Source organism: Polyodon spathula, chromosome 12, assembly GCF_017654505.1.
Source record: "Polyodon spathula isolate WHYD16114869_AA chromosome 12, ASM1765450v1, whole genome shotgun sequence".
NCBI lineage: Eukaryota > Metazoa > Chordata > Actinopteri > Acipenseriformes > Polyodontidae > Polyodon > Polyodon spathula.
Genome location: NC_054545.1, coordinates 39058242 through 39081992, shown reverse-complemented (window position 1 = coordinate 39081992; position 23751 = coordinate 39058242). Strand labels below are relative to the sequence as shown.

General features: G+C 39.0%; 1 protein-coding gene across 1 annotated transcript; it reads right to left on the bottom strand.

Annotated features, from left to right (window-relative positions):
* Positions 1 to 1208: 1208 nt before the first annotated feature.
* On the bottom strand, positions 1209 to 20279 carry LOC121324733 (C1q-related factor-like). The gene is made up of 2 exons (XM_041266882.1): positions 19416 to 20279; positions 1209 to 2219 (listed from the first exon to the last, which is right to left on the bottom strand). Exons 1-2 carry the CDS (start codon positions 20016 to 20018, stop codon positions 2040 to 2042), a joined length of 783 nt encoding a protein of 260 aa, XP_041122816.1. The 5' UTR covers positions 20019 to 20279; the 3' UTR covers positions 1209 to 2039.
* Between the last annotated feature and the right edge of the window lie 3472 nt (positions 20280 to 23751).

The following is a 23751-nucleotide window of genomic DNA, read 5'->3' as shown; positions in this document are numbered from 1 at the left end:
AATTTTGGCCCTTACCATCAGAGTGAAGTTGTCAGCACACAGGTTCTAGAGGCATGTCATGCCACGATCAAAAGAAATTCCTGAAGACCTCCGGAAAAAAGTTGTTGATGCCTATCAGTCTGGAAAGGGTTACACAGCCATTTCTAAGGCTCAGGGACTCCACCAAACCACAATCAGAGCCATATTGTCCAAATGGAGAAAGTTTGGGACAGTAGTGAATCTTCCCAGGAGTGGCTGTCCTGCCAAAATCTCTCCAAGAGCAAGGTGTAAAATCGTCCAGGAAGTCACAAAGAACCCTAGAACAACATCCAGGGGTCTGCAGGCCTTTCTCGCCTTGGTTATGGTCAGTGTTCATGACTCCAACATCAGAAAGACAATGGGCAAAAATGGGATTCATGGCAGAGTAGCAAGGCGGAAACCACTGCTCACTAAGAAGAACATGAATGCTCGTCTCAAGTTTGCCAAAAAGCACCTGGATGATCCTCAAGAGTTCTGGAACAATGTTCTATGGACAGATGAGTCAAAGAGGAACTTTTTGGCAAATATGAGTCCCGTTCTGTCTGGTGAAAACCAAACACTGCATTCCACAGTAAGAACCTCATACCAAACGTCAAGCATGGTGGTGGTATGCTTGGGGATGATTTGCTGCATCAGGACCTGGACGACTTGCCATCATTGAAGGAACCATGAATTCTGTTCTGTACTAAAGAATTCTAAAGGAGAATGTCAGGCCACCCATCTGTGAGCTGAAGCTGAAGCTGAAGCAGCTGAGTCATGCAGAAAGACAATGATCCAAAACACACAAGCAAGTCTACATCAGAATGGTTGAAAAACAATAAATTTAAAGTTTTGGAATGGCCTAGTCAAAGTTCAGACCTGAACCCCATTGAGATGTTGTGGCAGGACCTGAAACGAGCAGTTTATGCTTGAAAACCCATAAATGTCACTGAGTTGAAGCAGTTCTGCATGAAAGAGTGGGCCAAAATTCCTCCATGGCGCTGTGAGAGACTGATCAATAACTACAGGAAGTGTTTGGTTGCAGTTATTGCTGCTAAAGGTGGCGTAACCAGTTATTGAGTCTAAGGGGGCGATTACTTTTTCACACAGGGGCATTGGGTGTTGCATAACTTTCTTTAATAAATAAATGAAATAAGTATCAAAATGTTGTGTCATTTGTTCACCCAGGGTCCCTTTTATCTAATAATAGATTTTGGTTGTAGATCTGATAACATTCAGTGTCAAAAATACGCAAAAATAAAAAAAATCAAACAGGGGGCAAATTGTCACGGTACTGTATATGCTTATATAGAGTACTTGCCACTATCTGTCAAAAACAGTATCTGTCATTTTCAAAATGAAACCACAGTTCTGCCCCCAGATGCACTACATACCCATTTAGACTCAAGACACAATACAAAGCAGACAGATGGGGGATGCTAACAAGTAGCTTTTCTCTTTTAGTAGTAAAGATGTACAGATGATTTGGGATTGACAGGTCCCTTTTCAGATCTGCAGTTACAACATTCAATAGCCAAGGTGCACTGTGAGCTATGCATATATTGCATTAAAAGAAACAGCCAGGAACACATTTTCAGTTTCAATTTTAAAAACCCAAATGTTGCAACCCTGCACTAAATACAACTTCAAACCATTAGGAAAGGGGGAAAGGGGGGGGGGGGGGGGATTTCAACCAGATCTTTTAGCTGATGCTTATTCAGTAGCAATAGCATGATTCCAGTCCTGTTTGTTGATATTGCACAGCCCTATGATGGGTGGAAGGGAGTGGAGGTACTGCAGAGTCAAAAAGGCCATGTCTTTCCAGGAGGCTGCCTTCTACTCCTGCTGATTCTGCCCTAAAGAGAAAAAGTCTGGGCCTATACGTGCCAGCCACCTGGAAATATTTCCCTGTGAAAGTCTGTCGCTGACGTCCATGCCAGTTTGAGCCCCCCCTGCAAACCATGACAAGAGAAAGAGTGAGCGAGCAAGCGAGTGAGCGTACAAACGAGAGTTGGTGGGAGGGAGGGCAGCCTGTGTGCCCCTCAGTCTGCGTAAATGATGAACCCCGAGAAGGTGCTGTATTTGTTGTTGTTCCCACCATGCGCCTTGCCTCCGTCCAGCTTGATGAAGACCTCGTCGCCCGCGTCCAGGTGCAGGATGACGCTGTTGCTGGCGTAGTCATAGTTCTGATCCGCGTCCTGGGCGATGGCACTGGCACGAACCTGCCAACAACAGAGCAGACAGACAGAAAGAGCTCTCGTAAGTTCAGGAGCGGGATCCACAGGGCTCCAGGATTATACAATAATTATAAACAGACATCCCAAATATTTAGTAGAGTGGGAATTAATAAACAGATTTGGAAAAAGACAATGGAATACATAGAAATGGCAATACATTTTGACCTGCTCGCTGGGCTTAGGTCATGTGATAAGCTAATAGATATTTTAGGGCAATCTGAGCCTCCCACATGTATAAGCCGAGGTGTAAAGGCTGATAAAGGGAAGGCGGAGGGATGGTGATGCTGTGGCACAGGTGTTGTTGGCTGATTGCAATACTGGGCATTTAATTCAGTATTGTGTATTGATCCCTACACCTTTTTATAACTGTATTTTTATCTTTACAAGTAACATGCTAGGTTTGTTCGGGTTTCAAATATTACATCTGTTTATATGAACTGAATCGACACGAGTAAGAACAACCCTAATACATGTATAAAAACATTTAGAATCTTACAAGTGAAATTGTCTGGATTATGAAACTGACAGTACAGGGCACCGAAAAACTCTTCCGTTCCAGCTGCTACTTTTCTGAAATGTGTATTTCATTACTACGGCAAGTGTTTTATTTCCGATTATATCAATAATTACATTTACCGTGGTAATATGCTTAAGCAAGGATGTTAATGGAACAGCAGGAGAGGGATTGCGGCAGCAGAGAGCAGCTAAACGCATTACACTGCTGACTGGCATGAGATCAGACAGGCCGATATGAAATGTTGCAGGGATTAGACACAGAGATTAAGTATCTTTATAGAATATGAAGTGGCTACATTAGAATATTCATTGCGCTGACAATTTAACTGAATTTTACGGAAGTGCTTACCGTGTTGTGAAATATTGTTGCTGAAATTAACACACACACAATCAAATGATCAATCACACTAGGCAGTGAGATAGCAGGCCAGCTGAACTGAGCTGAAATCTAATTAGAGATGACAAATGCAATCTGATTAAATCCTTATATTGGAACAGGGGAGCTCAGAACCAGTTGTGATTGCAAACTTCATAAAAATACAAGAGAAAAGGGGTTACAAAAAATGAAAAACGATTAAAATGGCATTTCAATCTGTTTGCTTTTTAATGCAATGAAAGTAAAACTTAATGGTGAGAGACTGAAATGCAAACAAGCTTTTTGATCAAATGTCTGCACATAAACCTATATATACTATACTATAAAACTAATTGGGGATGATTTTGATATTTTGATGATTATTACGGAAAACTGTTTTGCAGACATTTGTATTGTCTTGTTAAAAGCATTCTCAGTAGTTCAATCTCCAAATATACATCACATGCTCAGCCTAGTGACAGTAAAGCAAACCTGTAACAAAATATAAACACAGACTAAATTACCAGAGAACCTTCCCACTTACTAACGTAACAGTGCACTTCCAAACTAGATATTCTCCTTCAGCAGTCTGAAAGCTGTTGAGAACTAGCTGCAGCTGAGCTGCCCATACGCACGATTGTGCACACAACAGAGGGGGGGCCTGGCATGCAGTGGTGGAGGAATAGCAGGTGCAGCCAGTGCAGTTGCACATGGGCCCGCACACTTAAGGGGCCCCTGTGGTGGCAGCCTCGGGTGTTTAAATCGTTATGTAATCAATGTATACATTTGCACGGAATAATTAATTTATTTATGTATTTATTTTATGGGGCACTGGCTTATCTTCCGCCTTCCTTCTGTAAGGGTAGGGACTCAAAGCACAATTAAAATTTGTCAGATTCAAGCTCAATGTAGTATGTATGTCATCGAGAAAAGTGGGTATTAAGACAGTTTGAGCTCCGGGTGGCGAATTTCCACCAAATACTTTTTTTTTGTTGTTGTTTTTGTTTTGTTGTTTTTTTTGTTTTTGTTTTTTAATAGTGGATGCAGCCTAAAAATGCCTACAAAACACAAAAGTGGACCACAAAAACCAAAACCGAAGAAGCAATAATTGCTATCAGCTGCAAAGCTTCCAAAAATCCAAGATTTTTCCCATAGTGTGACTGAGGCTGGCAACGGAGGAGATACATTGAGGAAGACATTGGGCCCAGTACCCCAGCAGAGATGCACAGTGCTGAAACGAACTTAACTAAAACTGAGCCTGAGCTTGCTAGACAATGCCATGGAACACTTATTTACTTTCTGAAATGAATTCCAAGAAGAAAAAATGCAACAATTCAATTATCAGAAAAATGTGGAGGACAAACTCAGTTTGAAGAAATATGCAGGAGGAAAGTGATATGCCATTTTGACGAGTTATGTGAAGATGAAAGACTTGCAGATGGAGAAAGTTTTTTTCAGAATGAACGTTTTCTACAGGTGCCTAGATTTGATAACTACACAGCTTTCCAATCAATTTCAAAGCTTACACTCCGTTGCAGAAAGGCTCAGCGTAAAACAGCCTACTACACTTGTTTCTGCAAGCAATGATGATTTGTACGAAAGAGCTGAAAAACTTGCCTGAAAAACTTCAGAAAAGACATTTCTCCAGCTTTTCCTGGACAGCTCCTGTCATTCACATCACGTTTCAAATCTGAAATCTCAAAGCAGTTGGCAGTGAAAGATTTTTCAAAAGTACAAATTGTTGACAACAATGCATTATCATCCAGTTTTTCAGAAGTTTGTTGTGCACTTATGCTGTTTCTAACCATCCTGGTAACAGTAGCAAGTGCAGAACAGTCTTTTTCTAAATTAAAACTCATCAAGAACTATCTAAGGAGCAAGAACAGACTTTGTGGATTGGGAATGCTATCCATTGAAAACTAAGCCAGAAAACACAACCTGCACCAGATAATTGACGACTTTGCATAACGGAAGGCACGCAAAATGCGATTCTGATGTAAGTAGACAACTTTTCTGTTATATGTTGGGGTGTGTTTAAATAAAGGCTATTGCTTTTATTGAGAATTCCTTTGCACTGTGGACTTAACTGTAACGGGAGTTGCTGTCTTCATTTCTCCTTCGATGGGATTTCTCACTGGAGGAGATTTCTAATATATATATATATATATATATATATATATATATATATATATATATACACACACACTGAACAAAAACATAAATGCAACATGTAAAGTGTTGGTCCCATGTTTCATGAGCTAACAAATTTGTTTACATCCCTGTTAGTGAGCATTTCTCCTTTGCCAAGATAATCCAACCACCTGACAGGTGTGGCATATCAAGAAGCTGATTAAACAGCATGATCATTACACAGGTGCACCTTGTGCTGGGGACAATAAAAGGCCACTCTAAAATGTGCAGTTTTGTCACACAACACAATGCCACAGATGTCTCAAGTTTTGAGGGAGCGTGCAATTGGCATGCTGACTGCAGGAATGTCCACCAGAGCTGTTGCCAGAGAATTGAATGTTCATTTCTCTACCATAAGCCGCCTCCAACATCGTTTTAGAGAATTTGGCAGTACGTCCAACCAGCCTCACAACCGCAGACAACGTGTAACCACACCAGCCCAGGACCTCCACATCCGGCTTCTTCACCTGCGGGATCGTCTGAGACCAGCCACCCGGACAGCTGATGAAACTGTGGGTTTGCACAACCGAAGAATTTCTGCACAAACTGTCAGAAACCAGGGTCTTGACTGACTGCAGTTCGCCGTCGTAACCAACTTCAGTGGGCAAATGCTCACCTTTGATGGCCACTGGCACACTGGAAAAGTGTGCTCTTCACGGATGAATCCCGGTTTCAACTGTACTGGGCAGATGGCAGACAGTCTGTATGGCGTCGTGTGGGCGAGCAGTTTGCTGATGTCAACGTTGTGAACAGAGTGCCTCATGGTGACGGTGGGGTTATGGTATGAGAAGGCATAAGCTACAGACAACGAACATAATTGCATTTTATCGATGGCAATTTGAATGCACAGAGATACCGTGACGAGATCCTGAGGCCCATTGTCGTGCCATTCATCTGTCGCCATCACCTCATGTTTCAGCATGATAATGCACGGCCCCATGTCGCAAGGATCTGTACATAATTCCTGGAAGCTCGGCTTAGGAACTTTATAATGACCATTGCAATTGTTTAGCGTTGTGCTGGGCAGCTCTGCTGTCACTGTGTGATGTGCAAGAATCCAACAGCGTTGGAAGGCTCAAGGACTGTATTGAAGCTTAAGGTGTCCTAATGGCATTGTGATGGCATGGCAGACCCACGACTCCCATCTGTTAAGTTCTGAGGCTCAGGCTCTTGTTCTCTCTCTCTCCAAGGGGCTGGGTAGGTGAAGCACAATGCTGTGCAGCTTGTTTGTGCCCTGCGGTCACAAGGTCCTGTCCAATCCATTTAGCACTGATTGCACTTCTCTTGAGCAGTGCCTCGGCCCCCACTGAGTCATTTGTTTTTTTGTTTTCCTGCGGCTGTCAGTCTGGGCTTTTTAAACCTTTGCTGTGAGCTGTTTTTACATGCACAGTGCTTTGCAAGGTCATTTTCGAAAAAAGTATAACTAGACAGCCTACGTTTATACAAAGGAATGTCAGAAACTGTCTTCATAATTGTTAAAAACGCTGGATTTTTTTTTTCTTAAATATTTTCCATTTACATGTGGATCCCTACTTTCAAAAGTTTCTCAGAGGAATTGAATCATGGGCACTGTATAGATGCAACAGCATCAAGTTGTTGTTTAATTGAAATTTGTGTTTAATTGAAATCAGAACATATTTTAATTTACTTTTGTAAAATTCACTGTGTTCTAATTATTTATCAAAGTCTTCAATCAATTGGGTATCTATTAAAGTTGAATCATGCTTGCTTATTATTGTGTTTTAATAAATTAGTAACTTTTCTAAAGTCATGTTTGATTTTTTGTAGTGTTCTTCAACCTGTCTCCCTGCCTGTATATTGAACCTGACATTTCAGATTCCAGTTGTCTATAATCCGATAAGCTGTCAGTTTAATACAAATACTTTTACCCTTTCATGCATTATGTGCGTATTATGTGATTTTGAGGAACGTCTGTACTGTGTGTGTGTGTGTGCACTAATTCTTAAAGACTGCTTATAAATATTTTCTTAGATTAAACAGTGCTTTAAAATGTGAAAACAAACTGGCTGTATATTAAAGTGCACCCCATGACGTTGCGCAGCTGTGGGGTTCTCTTGCACAGAGCTGCTGGTTAAGTTGATTCCAATATCAGGGCGGGAAAATATTATGTTGCACCCAAATATCATGGCCTATGCCATGTATTGTGGCAGATCCAATATCGCTGGGTTCACAGTAGTTCCTGCAGAGTATATAAATATAGCATGCGTTCCTGCTTAGCCTTACACCTCCCCACCCCTGCCCTTTCAGCTACCCCCCTGGACTAACTTATAGGAGGGTCTCAATTGTCTTGTCTACTGGCCAGGCAATGATCCCTCTGCTAAATAGGTTTGAGGCAAAGGTGTTATGTAAAATGCTATTTATCCAGACAGATTTACTCTGGCTGTGAGGTTTGTCCTAAACGACTGAGTGGAAAACCATTGCTGATATGGAGAAACTACTGTATGTGTCACATTGATGGGGCATACAAGTACTTTCTGAAGCATCTTAGTTATCGATGCATTGAGAACAATGCAAAAAACAATGTACAGACTATCAAAACATTCATGTGCATATTGTTATAAAGAATATAATATATGCAGCGAATTTTTATTGAAAAACCAGAAGATATACATTTTGTTTTTCATGAGATTCTGACATTTCTCATCGCAAAACACATACAAATGGAAGAGCTTCCAATGCACTAGGAAAGCTTGTGTTTTTTGGCAGCTAGCAATTGCAAAAAGCAGGTTCTAAATAAGTGAATCAAATATCGATTAACTGAGCTCTTGTTGTATTTCTAAGGACAATGGTATTGGCTACAGTCAGACTTGTGGCCAGCAGGCAATTCAACGGACTGAGACACCAAGCCATTACAGAGGCACCATATGGGAAAGCCGTCTGACCACTCTGGTTGAAACAGGTACTGTAATTTAAAGCCATGTTAATTGTTTTAAAAGCTTTAGCATGTATGCTGGCTTGAGAGACATGTGATTCTTGGGAAAGTCAGCCCATGCCTCTTCATTCAATTCAATGGGCTGAGAAGCCAAACTATTACAAAACTCTTTCCTTTTGGGAATCTAAAGAAACCAGACTGCCAATAAGCTTTGATCACAGCAAACACCAATGAGATATATTTTAGTGCAACAATGAACCTGATTGTGAGACGACTCTGCAGTTTTAAAGACTGAATATGCAGGTTTTGTCACTGTGGAACTACAATAAGCATAGGTTAGATAATAACAGTCCAAAGTAAAAGCCATCATTTAAGGATGCAATGCAATGAGTAAAACATAAAGCTCTGACAGAACAGGTGGAAATAAAATCATAACTCCTGTGGTTGCCTTCAGTGGCAAACAGGAGCCGTGCACTATGACTCTGTGTTATTATACTGCCCCTGACATTCTTCCCTAGAAATAGTAGCTATTACAATTGGAACTAAATCTTTTCTTGTATAAAATAGGAGACACATTTTATTGTGCATCACAGGGGCCTGTGGGAAGTGTCTGCTGAACCACGTCATAATAAATTAATAAATAATGTAGACAATAACAACAATTAAAGCCAATGCAAGTACCTGATATGCCCTTCCCTCACCAAAAAAAAACACCTGCTATCAAGATTATCATAACACACAATCTCTAAGTTAAAGACCATAAACTCTGCAAACATACGTCATTATAGGATTTGCCACGCACTCACTGACTTGACTGAAGATACCTTTTGAGGCTGTAGCTCAAATATGATTGGCTGTAGGTTTTCCCATGTGACGGATGATTGGTCGACACGGAGCTGTGCAGCCATTAAGATCTGACCATCGAGGTCCAATAGAGGTTAGTTGGTATACTCTCTACTTTTAGACACATGAAACTTTGTTCTTTGACTGCGCTTTAAGGTGCTTACAAGACAAGGCAACTCAATGGAAATAGTACTAGATGGCACACTTACAAGGTAACTCAATGAAAATTTTACCAGACAGCACAAGTGATTTGCCAAGGGTTGGATTTTAAACAAGCATGTTCAGAGATTGCAGAACTACAATAAGTACAGATTAGTTTATAGCAGTCCAATGTAAAAGCTAATAAGCTTTTGTGAAAATCTGGCGGGCCTATGAAAATTGTAAAATAAAAAAAAATTATGAAAGACACAATGAAAAGACAGAAAAGCCCAACTGAAAACAAGGATGGAAAAGGGTTATAAAAGCAGCAGAGATGTAATTACCAAAGAAGCAGCAAATCCCCTTGATTAGGAAGGGCAGTGCAGTTATTAAACAAGGAGATTCTGTAATTATTCACTCTTAAATCCCTATTGGCACTGCTACTGGAGTCACTGCTTTTAATTAAGTTTGAAAGGACTTTTAGATTAATAAAAAAAAAGTGCACAAACATATTTGAACTACATTGAAATTTTTTTCTATTAAATTTAAAGAGGCTTTTTGTCTTGTAAGAACAGCCTGCACATTAAAATTGAGGGGTTATATTATTGCTTTGTCGCTTCGGTCTTACACTGCTTGAAAGGAAAGGGAAGTTCCAGGGTTCAAGAGCTGAACCTGACATTTAGCAGCGCAAAGCTCTATACTGCAACAGGATATCACAATTAGCTGTTCACTCTGGATGCTTCTATAGTGGCCTGTTTGACAGGAACAAGTAACACAACAGGCAGCACTGACAGGTATGAAAGCGTGCTGCGTGTTTAATTATAAACAAAAGACTTTCGCAAAACAAAACGACACACTGACCAAAGCACACTGATATTAAACAAACAAGGTGAGACAAACCCCAAAAAAGTAACGTGCTGATTTATTTCAGCACAAGTAGCAATTGTAATACTTAGTTTTCTTTAATTTACCTCCTGACTCACATTCCCTCCTCACCAAACACCCAAGCCCATGTCAAAGATGTGTGCCTCTTTTATGCAGCTGTTCCTGGCCTGATTGCTTGTTAAATCATTCATTTGAGCAGGCACAGTCTGCACATGGACTAATTGTGTACTTCTCGTGCCCCCATACAAATACCCACTTTGTTTAATCCCTGTGCCTAAATATTAATATTCATTTTAAATCACCTGTGCTACATAGAACACTACATACATACATATAACATACCACATACAATATAAAACACCAAATACGCACAAGGGTGGGGCATCAATTCAATTTGACAATCACTGCCTGTTTTGATAACTTTCAGTGGTTTGATTTCCTATACACACCAAATCAAAAATACAGCAATGGGGCATTCTAATACATTTGCACACTTATGTATATATGCACTATGTAAAATATGTCTATGATGGGATGCTGGAACAGAAGAGCAGCCCCTGAAGTTTGGTAAAAGCCCCTAAAAACAGACTTATGAGAAAATATCAAAATGACTGTGAACCTCATAGAACCGTGCTTCCCAAACCTTTTTCAATGGAGGGACCACCGTGGTGTTTGGATTTTTCCCATGGACCATTTGCCATGCATTTTGAAACAAATTTGTATGTGAAAGTATTTATATATCTAACTTCATGAGATTCCTGGGCTTGAACTTTCATTGCCAAGTCAGGAAGGAAGGGTGTCATTTTGCGCATTGAAAGTTGCTGATGGCAAAGTTCCTGTTTCTTTTGTTTAAAATTGTTTTTTTTTTTTTTTTCACGTTGTCAATGCTTTGTAGATAAATGGTGTCTCAATTTTGCAGGTTTAAGAGTTTTGTTTGACAAAGCCTCCAGACAAATAATGCACTGGGGCTTGGGTCATCCTCGGACCCAGTTTATGTAAATACGCGCTGGTCCCCGCAACCGTTACCTTGTGTAGCAAATTAATCTATCCGTTTCTAATGTTATTTAATATTCACCAACTTCGCTCGATGTACATATGAAAAACGCCAGAATACAAAGACAAGTTGGGAGGGAAGCAATTTGAAAAATTAAAAAATGATTAAAGAGCGTACAGGGTGTTACTTACCACTTCTGATGGGCTGTGATGTGCAAATTAAATGGGACTGGTGGCCCACAGTCAATAGGATTTATAGCATTTTGGTTAAATATGACAGCTTCAAGAACAGACTACACATTATTTCCAGAAGTAGTGTTAATAGAATTTCCTTTTGACATATATAGTCTTGTGAAATATTAAACCAGGCTAAATAAACCTGTATAATAACATGGGCTGGAATCCATCATTCACACTGCGGTACAGTTCACAAGTCAAGCCTTTTTCTGTTTCACATTAACTTCTTTACTACATACAGCTACTTCTCCAAAAATGTATTGAAATAATAATATATTCCTATACCCCTGGCAACACTGCAGCACATATATTGTTGGAAATGAAAAGTACTAAAACTGTGGTTAAAACTCTTTTATTTTCCTGAAGTTCAGGAGAATGAGCACAGATTAGAAAGCAATGCATTTACGTGCTAAAGAAAAAGAAGTCTGTAATTTTGACAAGGCAAATGTCCCTTCATAATGTGTAAGTTATTTAGCTAGTATTTGTTTCACATTAGAAGGCTGTTTCAGTTAATGGCGGCTCAGAAGGCGATGCTTGGTATTGTCAGGGAGCTATATATATACAGTATATTCATTTACCCGTAATGAAAGAAAACAGATAAAGCGGAAGAAAAGCAGATTGCATACATATCTTAAAATGATATATCACGTGGTTAAAGGTATTTGTTGCATTGCTTAGTGATATCAGTAACATGTGATTGTGTAGAAATTGTTTTTTGCAAGAACTGTGTAACCGGATGTTGGAAATTGTTTATGGACCGTCTGGAGTTTACTCACAGACTACAAGCGATCCACAGACCACTGGTTGGGAACCACTGTTATAGACAGATAAAGGGGCAGTACACAAATGTAATTTGGATCTACTTGTTGTTTTAATGTTTATTTTTTAAGCTTTACTGACTATTTAAAAATGTACAGCAATGTTAGATATAGGAGATATTTTATAAAAAAAAAGTTCTTGTAAGTGACTCTGCAGCTGATGCATAGTTCACACACCCTAGTCTCATATCTTGCAAAGCACTTTGTGAAGGTGGTCCACTATGAAAGGCGCTATATAAAGATTATTATTATTATTATTATTATTATTATTATTATTATTATTATTATTATACATACGATAACGCAGAAACTAAGTCTAGAAAATTCTGGATTGTAGGTGAAAATTCTTAGAGAGTGTAAAAGGGTTATATGTGTCAGATGATTGCTGTCATTACCAATAAGTCAGTATGGGAAAAAGTAAAGAGCTTTCTGAAGACCTTAGGCAGAAAAATTATTTATTGTCATAAAGCTGGTGAAGGATACAAGAAGATTTCCAAGCATTTGAGTATTCCAATTTCAACTATTGGTTCTATTATTAAGAAGTATAAGACTCATGGTACTGTCACAACGCTCCCTCGGTCTGGAACAAAAACTGTTCTTTCACCAAAAACAAGTAGAAAAATTGTGAGGAATATTAATAACAATCCGAGATTGACTGCCAAAGATATTCAAAGTGAATTGGCTACAAGTGGGACTGGGGTTTCCATTTCAACCATAGTTCAAGTATTGCATAGTGAAGGTCTCAATGGTCACAGACCAAGGAAAAAGCCACACTTAGGAAAAAGTTGAATGAGTTCTGGTCAAAGGTTTTGTGGAGTGATGAAACAACAATCGAGCCATTTGGTCATGCTGATATTCATTACATTTGGAGAAAGTCTGGTGAGGCGTACAAAGAAAAGAACACCATGCCTACTGTCAAGCATGGAGATGGTCATACCCTTCTATGGGGCTGTTTTTCCTCTAATGGCACAGGAAATTTAGTTCCAATACATGGTAAAATGGATTCCATAGCATACCAAAAAATATTGACCAATCATCTGAAACCCTCTGCTCCAAAACTTGGTTTAAAGTGCAACTGGACATTCCAACACAACAACGATCCAAAGCACACATCAAAATCTACTTCAGAATGGTTAAAGAATAAAATCAATGTTCTGGAATGGTTTAGTCAAAGTCCCGATCTAAATCTGATTGAGAATCATTTGTATGAGTTGAAGAAGGCTGTGCACAAGAAAAGTCTTGGAAATTGAGTGAACTGAAACAGTTTTGAGTCGTAGGATTTTAGGGATCTGAGCCAGACACCTTCCATGTCTGCTCCCAAGGCTGTCTGGATTAGAAGTAGTGGGCGTTTTCACGTGAAATGTGGGTTACCATGTTAAAATGGGTGTGGATTTCCAGTGTTTTACGTCATGCTCAGAAGTAAATGAGATTTACCCTGTCCCTCTTGGTGATCATCATTTTAGGCCTCAAACCTGATCCTGTCGAGCTGTTCTCCCAAACGTGCACGCGCATTGCCACTTCACGTGTAAATAACCAACGTGTACGCGCATCGCCATTTCACGTGAAAATAACCACACATGGAAACTCCCTCATTGTGAGTATTAGTATGGAGGAATATAAGATTCTCTATTTTAGTGGCTCCCAAATATTTTACTTTAAGGCCTTGTTTTATGGGAAGATACTTATGGTTTATTGGCATTTCTAACCATTAATATATTTTTAAAATTGTCAAAGTTTCCAAACACATAGGCTACTTGTAAGTTAATATCTGTTACCATGATGTTAAATGTCATACAGCCATTGTTAGTTTTATGCTGTTTAGAATATTCGTTGTTAAATGAATTGTGAACTAGATTGGTAGCAGAGGTTTAGTAGAAAGGCAGAGTCTACCCTTAATGAGAACACTACACCTAATAAAACTTCCAATTCTTCATTGTTTAAAAATCTCCACAGGGTATAAATATATAAAAACTCCTATAGAACTACACTTAGAATACAATGCAAAACATCTATGGAAAAATGTATTTCATTTGAATATCTTAATGCTTAGCAGCACTGAATGTCCCCCTAACCACCTCAAAAATAAGATTAAAGACATCATGTTTTTGTGGATTAATATAACATTTCAATAGGCTCTTGGTAGGGCTGAGTTTGATACCTCAGCCCTAAGGAAGCATTCTCAGCTGCTTATTTGTGTTTTACTTGCACAAAACGGAGTGCAAATTGCACAGAAAAGACTATTCCCAGCTAACCTTGCCCCTCAGTGGTGGAACAACCATGGATATCAGGACTGCTCAGTCCCTGACCACCCTGCAGGGCCTCCTCGAGACACACCTGTTCAGGCAGCACATGTAAACACACCAGCTCTCGACCATACTGGACTACATGGCACCCAATTGTACCAGTACTTACATTAGCTTGTATTTGCACTAATCTGCTCCATACCTTACCACGCCTAACTATAACTACTTACCATAGCTTGGATTTCATTTTACTATTATAGGTAGTCACACTATATATATATATATAAATATTTTTTATTTTTTTTTTTTGTATTTGCTCTTATTTGAAATCATTCTCATCTATTTACTACATGTTCTTGCTGGACCACTCACATAAGCAAATATTTACTATAAGTTTTACCTGCTCTTAGTCAAACTTGCTCTAACTTATAATTTACTGTATTCTTTATTTTGCTCTTACTTGAATTTTATCTTATTGTATTTTCATAACTGCTCTTACCTGTGTTATGATATTCTGTAATGTGATATTTTATAATGCAATACTTTGTACTGTGATACTTTGTAACAATTGTAAGTCGCCCTGGATAAGGGTGTCTGCTATGAAATAAATAATAATAATAATAATAATAATAATAATAATAATAATAATAATAATAATATTTCAAATCCAGTACCTTTGTGCAAGTGTGTGACCTTTGCTGAGTTTTATGAATGCATGAATGCCTTCAAATGGCATGTATTCTAAGTAGAGTTTGTTTTGATGAAAATGCATAATGGAATAATAAATTGCATGGAAACAGATTATTGCAGATGGTTATTAAGCATTCTCATATATTATAATGTTACAATAAGGTGCAGTAGACAATGATGAAATATGAATACAGAATAAGCTGTGTGTGAGTTATTGTGAAACTGCTATCTGTGTAGTTATTACAGAATCAGACTTCATCTAATAATACTTCGTGACAGGACAGGGTGCAATTTGTGTAAAAGATATGTCAAGACTCCCAAGTGTTGTAATATCTGTTTTAAAAAAAGAATTGAGATACTCTTATTATTCACAGCCATCAGGAGAACCACTTGAGCTCAATATTCATTTAATACCTCTCATGGAACCAAAGACCATACATTTTGTTAATGTGTTTTTTTTTTGTATTTATTTTTTTAGTTAGTTGAGAAGGTTGTTAGTGCACAAACCCGTAACGATTTTTTTTTTTGCAAATTTACTGTAGTACAGTTATAAGGTGTAGCAGAAGGGTAGCAGTTTAGTTCAAAGGACGACAAAACCTTTACGTTAGATAATGTAAAAAAAAAAAAAAAAAAAAAAAAAAAAACGGCACGCCAACAATGCCTTGTTTCTGATGAAGCAGAGTGCAGAGTCAAATCTAAAAATGCACTGTAGTAAACTTTTACTCTGGAACCATATTTAGCTTTAATTAACACAGAAACACAGAAACACACACATATTAGGGAAGGGACAAATACAGCAGCACTGAACCGACACATTTCAATTGAAAGCTGGTTAAACTTTTAAATCACACAATTAGGTTGTGCTGTGTGTATAATATCAGAAGTGCTTTCAATTAAAAACAAATTGTCGCCTTTTAATCTGTAGACAGGTGAGTTTCGCATGGCCGATGCAGCTCTATATTATAAACACACGAGCATAACAATAATGAATAACGACTTCAGGTAGCCATGCGAAACTCACCCGTCTAGAGATTAAAAGGCGACAATGCATTGTGAAAAGAAAAACATGAAATGCAAATAAAGGAAAAGAAGGATCACATTTTTTTTCTGCTTTCCTAAAATATACAGCCCATGCAACAGCTGTAGTACACTGTGGTAGATGCAGAGTACACGCATTGAACAGGGGAACCTGCATCATTACCATGCACATTTTTACTATGCAAAATGTTGTTGTAATAAAAACAACCGGCTGCACAAAACAAACAGCTGCATGCCAAGACTGCCCCCTGGATCTGAAACAGGAACAGCTGCTGTACCTGCTATTTAACACATCAGTGTCATTGTCCTCTTTTCTACTTTCTCATTTTTTGGGAGCATTTTCAACTGTCATCTCCCTGTTATTTTAATTTTCTCTTCAACTATATTGTTATATTTGTTAACTGAAAATATTAAGTCTGAGTGTAGTGTATCAAATTACATAAATACAGTTTGATTTCAGTTTTTTTAAGAAAACGAATGTGGTACTGAATGGGTTAAACGAGAGTACCTAGCTTGTTGTAGATGTGGCTCGCTCTTCATTTCAGCAAGGTCCCTAATGTAGTAATTACTTCATGGTACACGTGCGCTCAGCTAATCAATTAGAGGGCATGGTTAGAACAGCGTCCTGGGCTGGGCAAGATAGAAAGCGACTGCTGCTTTAAACACAATGTGTGCACGCCCAGCTCAGGGCATTGTTTCAGCGGTGCCCCGTATTATATTAAACTGAACCAATGAGACATCTGTCCCGGGTCCTAAATCTCCTGCATTTAACATGTAAGGGACCACCACTGAAATACTGCTTTAAATTAATCGAAGTTCTTGGTTTGTGCAATTATACTGTTTTGGAATGAAACCTGCATTATTAAAGTGGGCATGGGTCCAAACATAGTCTATGTTGTTTCATTACATGCCAAGTTTCATTGCCTGAATATCCTGTCATATCCTGACTGAGCAAGGCAACATATCAACACCCACTAATGGAGTCAAAGAAGCTGGGAAGCAACTGCGCAACAACTAGACAACACACTTTAAAAACTAAAAATCATATATATTAACTATGTAGTACATTACAACACACATTAATAACAACCGATATTTTTATATAGCGCCTTTCATACTGGATCACTATCACAAAGTGCTTAACAAGATACGAAACTAGGGTGTGTGAACTGTGCATCAGCTGCAGAGTCACTCACAACAACGTCTCGCCCGAAAGACGGAGCACAGAGAGGTTAAGTAATTTGCTGGAGATCACACAATGAGTCTGAGCTGGGATTTGAACCGGGTACCTGCTGGTTATAAGCCCGTTTCTTTAACCACTGAATTATATTGAAATAGAAACGATGGAGTGTAGTTACCATGGCGTCAAAACCCTATAAGTACCTGCACTGTGTTTTCAAACACCCTCTATATATATATATATATATATATATATATATATATTATATATATATATATATATATATATATATATATATATATATATATATATATATAGATAGATAGATAGATATATATATAGATACACACACACACACATTGGTGCTTGCATGTCTAATGTAGACTATACAGAGTTATTATCACAAACATTAACTGTAAACTGGCGGATTCAAAAACTTACCACAACAAACACCAATTCTCTCCACACCGGTAAACTGGCATCAGAATGAGAGTACAGCCAGTCCAGACACTTCACACTCAGCTGTCAAATTTAAACGAAGGCGGCCAACCTGACACAAAGGGGTTGCCGTCGCCTCAGTCTGATGGACAGATATTCGGTAATGGAAAATTTGAACTATTTGTTTACCCAGACCCTCGGTTTCTGAGCTATTAGTTCCACGCGCTGCACCTTCTCCACAGGCAATTTAAAGGAATGATGAAGGATATTTACACTGTGTAATATTTCACAAAAGCAAATACACACAGGCTATTTACTCAATTATAACAGCAAAAACGGTAATTTCAACAAAATATAGGCTTACTCTAATGGGCCATGGGTTCATTGGGTATTCACATCTACACATGGATATGGAAGTAATTTAACCCATCAGGAACGCCGTTGAGGGTTTTTTTTTTTTTTTTTTTCGGTCAGCAGCCAGAGACACAACGTTAATTAATACATTAATAACGCATAATGTCTCAGTCAGCTACTACCTAACGAACCTAACACCCACGCCTGTGCAAATCGCCTTGTGTGATGAATAAACTAATTTAGACTGCCCTTTGTTGTGTCGGTGCATTTCTGATCGCAAAGGACAACATTTCGTCTTTATAATGAGACGATTCCCTCGCACACTGCTTTTCTTATTAAATGTGCTGTCTTCTCTCGCTGAAGTTGATATCCGATTTCATTAGAAAACAGAGGCCTCCAGTTCTCCTGGGGCAGTCTGCAACTTTAAAAAAGCAGTGGCGATATGGGGGTGTGCTGACAGCGAATTCAGAAGAATACCCGTGGCATTTTTTATCGTCTGATACGATTAATAAATCAGTATTAATAGGCACGCGACGATAACTGGTTTCCCCATATAAATAATATAGTTACAATAAAATGATTCTACAAGCTCCAATTTGTTTTTGTTAATGCTAAATGTGTTATAAAACTCATTATTAAATGAGTCTATCTATATTTTAATAAAAATCCTGTTTAAAGTTGTTTAGTTTACCAATGTACAACATAATATTAAGTTGTTTTTATTACAATTTGTTTTATAGAAAGTTGGGATTTTTTTTCTACTGCTTATTATACCTTATTGTATAAAATGACCCCGCGTGAAATGCTTGAAGGGATCGTTCTTGTGTATTGTTCATGCATTTAGTTTGATTAATTTTTCTGTATCTAAAACAGCACTGCGCCTTCTCAATTGCATATAGCATTACTAAACACACAATATGAATCATACCTTCCCCATCATACTACATATATCCCCCTGTGTTTTAATAAAAAAAAAAAACGCATGAACAAAAGCATATGCAATTTATGAGTAAGAAAAACCATACTACTAAAAGAACCCAATTTACAAAGTACACAGTTTGATTATGCACATTTTTTTTTTTTTTTTTTTTTTTTTTTTTTTTAAGTTAGCATTGTTTATTCATAACAAATGCCACGTTGCTTACTTTAACTAGTAAACGTAAATCACAAGTAACTTATCAATTGTTTGAATGTTTAACATACTGTTTTTACCTTGTTTCTCTCCCAAGTCCCTTACATACAAGAGACTGTGGGGAGGGGGCAGTTTGTAAGACTGCATTTTATGGTCCCCACTTTTTATGGTGGTTAAACCAACAATGGAGAGTACACTCTCCTAACGCTGAAACTAAATAATTCGGGTTCCCACCAACCTGGCCGTTCTTGCAAAGGTCTGCCCACATGCTGGTGCCATCTCCACCCCGCATCAGGACATGGTAGATGAAGAAGTAAGTGCCAGGGATGTTGCAGATAAACTTGCCGGAGGTGCCATCGTAGCTGTTGCCCAGATTGGTGACCACGTCGTCGTATTTGAGGATCTCATACCCCTCGTGGGGGTTCTTGAGCCCAGCGTAGAAAGCGACCCTCGGGATGGTGCTGTAGGTGGCTGTGCTGATTGCACCATTGCCCCCCAAACCCAGGATGCCAGTTTTCCCTGAATCTCCCTTTTCTCCAGGGGGGCCAATTGGACCTGGGGGTCCTGGCTCACCTGGAGGCCCTGGGGAGCCAGGCTTGCCAGGTCGTCCAGGCTTGCCCTGGGGCCCTTGAACGAGGGTGGAGAGCGGTGGCACTATACTGTCACTCATAACCTCAGTTTCGGCCCGGATGCTGGCGCTAGTTGTGGTGCCTTTCCCCAGGTAAGGGTCACAGACCATGCGGCAGGTGCCCAACATCTCGTAGTGGCTCCCGTCTGCACCCACAGAGCTCACCAGCACTGGGATCAGGATGACAAGCACCAGGACCAGCATGACGCCCATGCCGGCTGCCACCAGGGTCTTCCTCCCAATGCTGAGCCTTGGAAGAGGCTGCACTGCCAACGCTGGTCTCCCCGGTGAGGAAATGGTGCCTGCTGGTTGGGGGGCCTCTCTCCAGTGAAGGGGATGAAAAAAGAGGAAAAAGACAAGTAGGAAGCAGAGGGAGAAACGCCAGCACTTGACTTGGAGAAGCAGCGGAATGCCCACGGATTCACACACCCGGTTGTGTGTTGATAGATGTTCAGGCAGCCTTTTTATATAGCAGCAGCTATAGTGCCTTCAGGCTGTGTGCTTGCATAGAAATGCATGGAAATGAAGAGGACTCGTGTCTTCCCCTCTGACAAGAAGGCAGAATAAGAGGAAGCAGGAGGAGGAGGTCCCTTTTCACATTGCATTCCAGCTCATCATACTCTCACATGCATCCCAGGACCCAGGTGCTGCTGCTGCTGTTGCTTCTGTTGCTTCTAAATCACCCTATTGACGTTAGAAGAAATGTCAAGTAACAAAAAATCAGACAGAAAATGGGAAGGAGGTCTTTTGTTGTGAGCTTGTCTGCTGTGAGCTTGTCTGACACTCACTTTCTTGTACTGAGATGCTGTATTAGCACACTAATACAGCACCACTCTACAGACTCCTGTCTGGCAAAGAGCTCTCTCTTACCTGTGCCTCACCCCTTTCTCTCTCTCATTGATCTCCTCTTTTTAAGACTGCCACAGCTCCAATTTGGATATTACTTTTTTAAACTGTGCAGTAAGAAATATGTAAGTCATGTATGCAGTATATCTCTATCAGTGTGTATATGTGTATATTGATTTCTCTCCTGGTAAATCTCTATAATCTGTATGTATGCAGATCTCTTTAAATCTAAAGGGGTAAAATACTGTCCTGTACATGGCAGGAATTATGTTCCCTGGCAAACATGACCCATAATCATGGAAACCGTCTATTAATCAGAATGTTATTTGCCAAAGCTGCAAGCAGTAAAAGCAGATTTTGATGAAATGTTTTTCGAAGTGGGTGGTGAAAGGAAGAAACATTGAGCATTCGACACTGATTTATAAGACTTGTGTACTTGTGTATAAAGTGTGTACATGCTATGACAAGTCAGCTTAAAGCTGTGGTGAATACATCCAATGTAGGTCATATGAAATTTGAATAAAGATCCACTCAATAGATGCCAGTGCAAACATATTGTTTATTTTTATTTTGGACTAATTGACATGACGTATTGTTACTGAAAATAAATAATGTATTTTATTAACAATAATAGTGACTTCCAGACAGATAGAGGACTGATTCTGTATCTAAAACCAGTTTAATTTGCCCACTTTTATATTACCTTGTCATACAAATGATCCTTATTTGTAATTTACAGTATGTTTTTTGGGGAGTTAAATCAGTGTGTCTCTATATGGAGGCCAATGTACAGTGGTAAAGGTATTGCACATTTACATTCTATAGTATTCTGGTTAAAATAGCTGCATAAATGCAGTGTGTAAAGATGGCATTTCCACTTGGTCAATAAGCCATGAATTTTTGTTGTGCGTTACAGAAGCTGTGTGTACACCTATGGTCAAAAGTTTTGGGTCGCATAGAATTTTAGGATTGAGACATATTTTTTTTTTTTTAAATTATGTTTCAAAATGTTACATTTTTACATTTTTGGTCAGATTTTGTTATGTGGAAAACTACAAAGTGATATATAAGTCAATATGTTAAGGTAACATTATTCAGCAGGTTTCATTTGACTTTATTAAGCAAAATTAATTAAGTTTATACATGATGCTAAACTTTTAATCATAGCTGTATATAGAATAGAGGATATGGTGCTGAATGATAGAAGCTGGAGCCCTCTCCATGAGGGGTCAATTTTACACAGCACCCCAGATATAGTGCCAAAAATTTAACTAAATAAAATACAGAGGAGACAGGTATAACAGTATATAAAAGAATACAGAACCACCTATCACAATTAAGAAATACAAAAGTAAATGAACCGATAATCAAATAAATAATAATGGATAATATAGAAGAGTAAAGGAAAATAACTGGATAAATATTCAATACCATGGTGCCTGAATGTTTATATAAAAGAAATAGTAGATTGTTACATCATTGACTATTGAGTAAATGTCATCACATTAATAGATTTACATAGAAATAAGTGAGTGTGGTTACCATGGCATCAAAAGCCTATAAGTACCTTGACTGTTTGTTTTCAAACATACTTTTCCTTGACTAAGGTATATTAAACATACTGAAACAGTGAGAAGTTGGCTCTTTTAAATAAAAAAAATCTGTAAATATGAACAATTAAGCAGTATAGCTAGTTTTAATTTAATATATATATATATATTAACACAGCAGGGAGGGGGAGGAGATCCTCCCTGCATAAAACGTGTATTTGTTAGTTGTCTTGTTGATTGTTTTGTTAATTATCCCCTGAACCTGGCTATCTTTGTAAATTAGAGCCAAGTGCAGGGTATTTAAGAAAGGCAGCCAGTCTGTTCAGAGTTGTTGTGTGTGAAGAAGCCCGCCTGGTAGTGTGTTCAAGCATATAGAAAGAAAGGTACTGTGTAAAGCCTTTTTGTGTGCTTTGTTTTTGTTTGATTTTGTGTAACAAGTAAACAGCTTAGCTGTCCTGTTTTATAGTTTAGGTTCCCGTTTTGTGTGTTAGTCAGTGCTCAGAAATAACGGTAGGTGAGTGTTTTGTTTATTTAGTTCCTGTGTAAATATTTAAAATAGCGTGTCGGCGCTTGCAATTCCTATTTCTGTGTCCTGGGTCCCTCTTGCAAAGGGGCAATGAACTTTCAAGAGTTGAAAGCTTGATTACAGTGTGTGTGTGTGTGTGTGTGTGTGTGTGTGTGTGTGTGTGTGTGTGTGTGTGTGTGTGTGTATATATATAGTGCCTATAGAAAGTCTACACAGCAAAGACTACCCCACAACTTCCAAGTGAAAAAATATTCTAGAAATTTGTAGAAAATTAATTAAATAAAAACTGAAATAGCTTGGTTGGATAAAGTCCAACCCCCCCCCTTGTAATAGCAATCCTAAATTAGCTCAGGTGTAACCAATCGCCTTCAAAATCATACACCAAGTTAAGTGGCCTCCACCTGTGTTAAATTGTAGTGATTCACATGATTTCAGGATAAATTCAGCAGTTCCTGTGAAAGCAAAGACTCAACCATGAGCACCAAGGCGCTTTCAAAAGAACTCCAGGACAAAGTTGTTGAAAGGCACAGATCAGGGGATGAGAATAAAAAATATAAAAGGCCTAGAATATCCCTTGGAGCACGGTCAAGTCGATTATTAAGAAGTGGACAGTGTATGGCACCACCAAGACCCTGCCTAGATCAGGTCATTTCTCCAAACAGGATGACAGAGCAAGAAGGAGACTGATCAGAGAAGCTACCAAGAGGTCAATGACAACTTTGCAAGAGCTACAGGCTTTTATGGCCAAGACTCTTCAAAGTGTGTGACAGGGGACCTGTACTGACTGTCGGGTGCATGCATGGTAGGGGGCAGCAGTCTCATAGATCCACCTGTCAAGCATGGCAGTGACACGGAGAGGTGGGGAAAGGGTGTGTGGCTTTCCCTCTCTGTGTGGTGAGAGGCGGGCCTTGGGGGATTGCTGGCCCTATAAAGATTACACTGTGTTCCCTCAGGCTGCCCCTCTAGACAATTACAAGTCAGTTGAAGCACTATGGATAGACCAAGCACGGCTGAAGAAAACCAG

Excerpts from the sequence above, each read along its gene's own strand:
- LOC121324733 (XM_041266882.1), bottom strand. The coding sequence starts at position 20,018 with ATGGGCGTCATGCTGGTCCTGGTGCTTGTCATCCTGATCCCAGTGCTG. Across the intron at positions 2,220-19,415 it reads ACCTTTGCAAGAACGGCCAG|GTTCGTGCCAGTGCCATCGC; the intron begins GTTGGTGGGAAC and ends TGTTGTTGGCAG.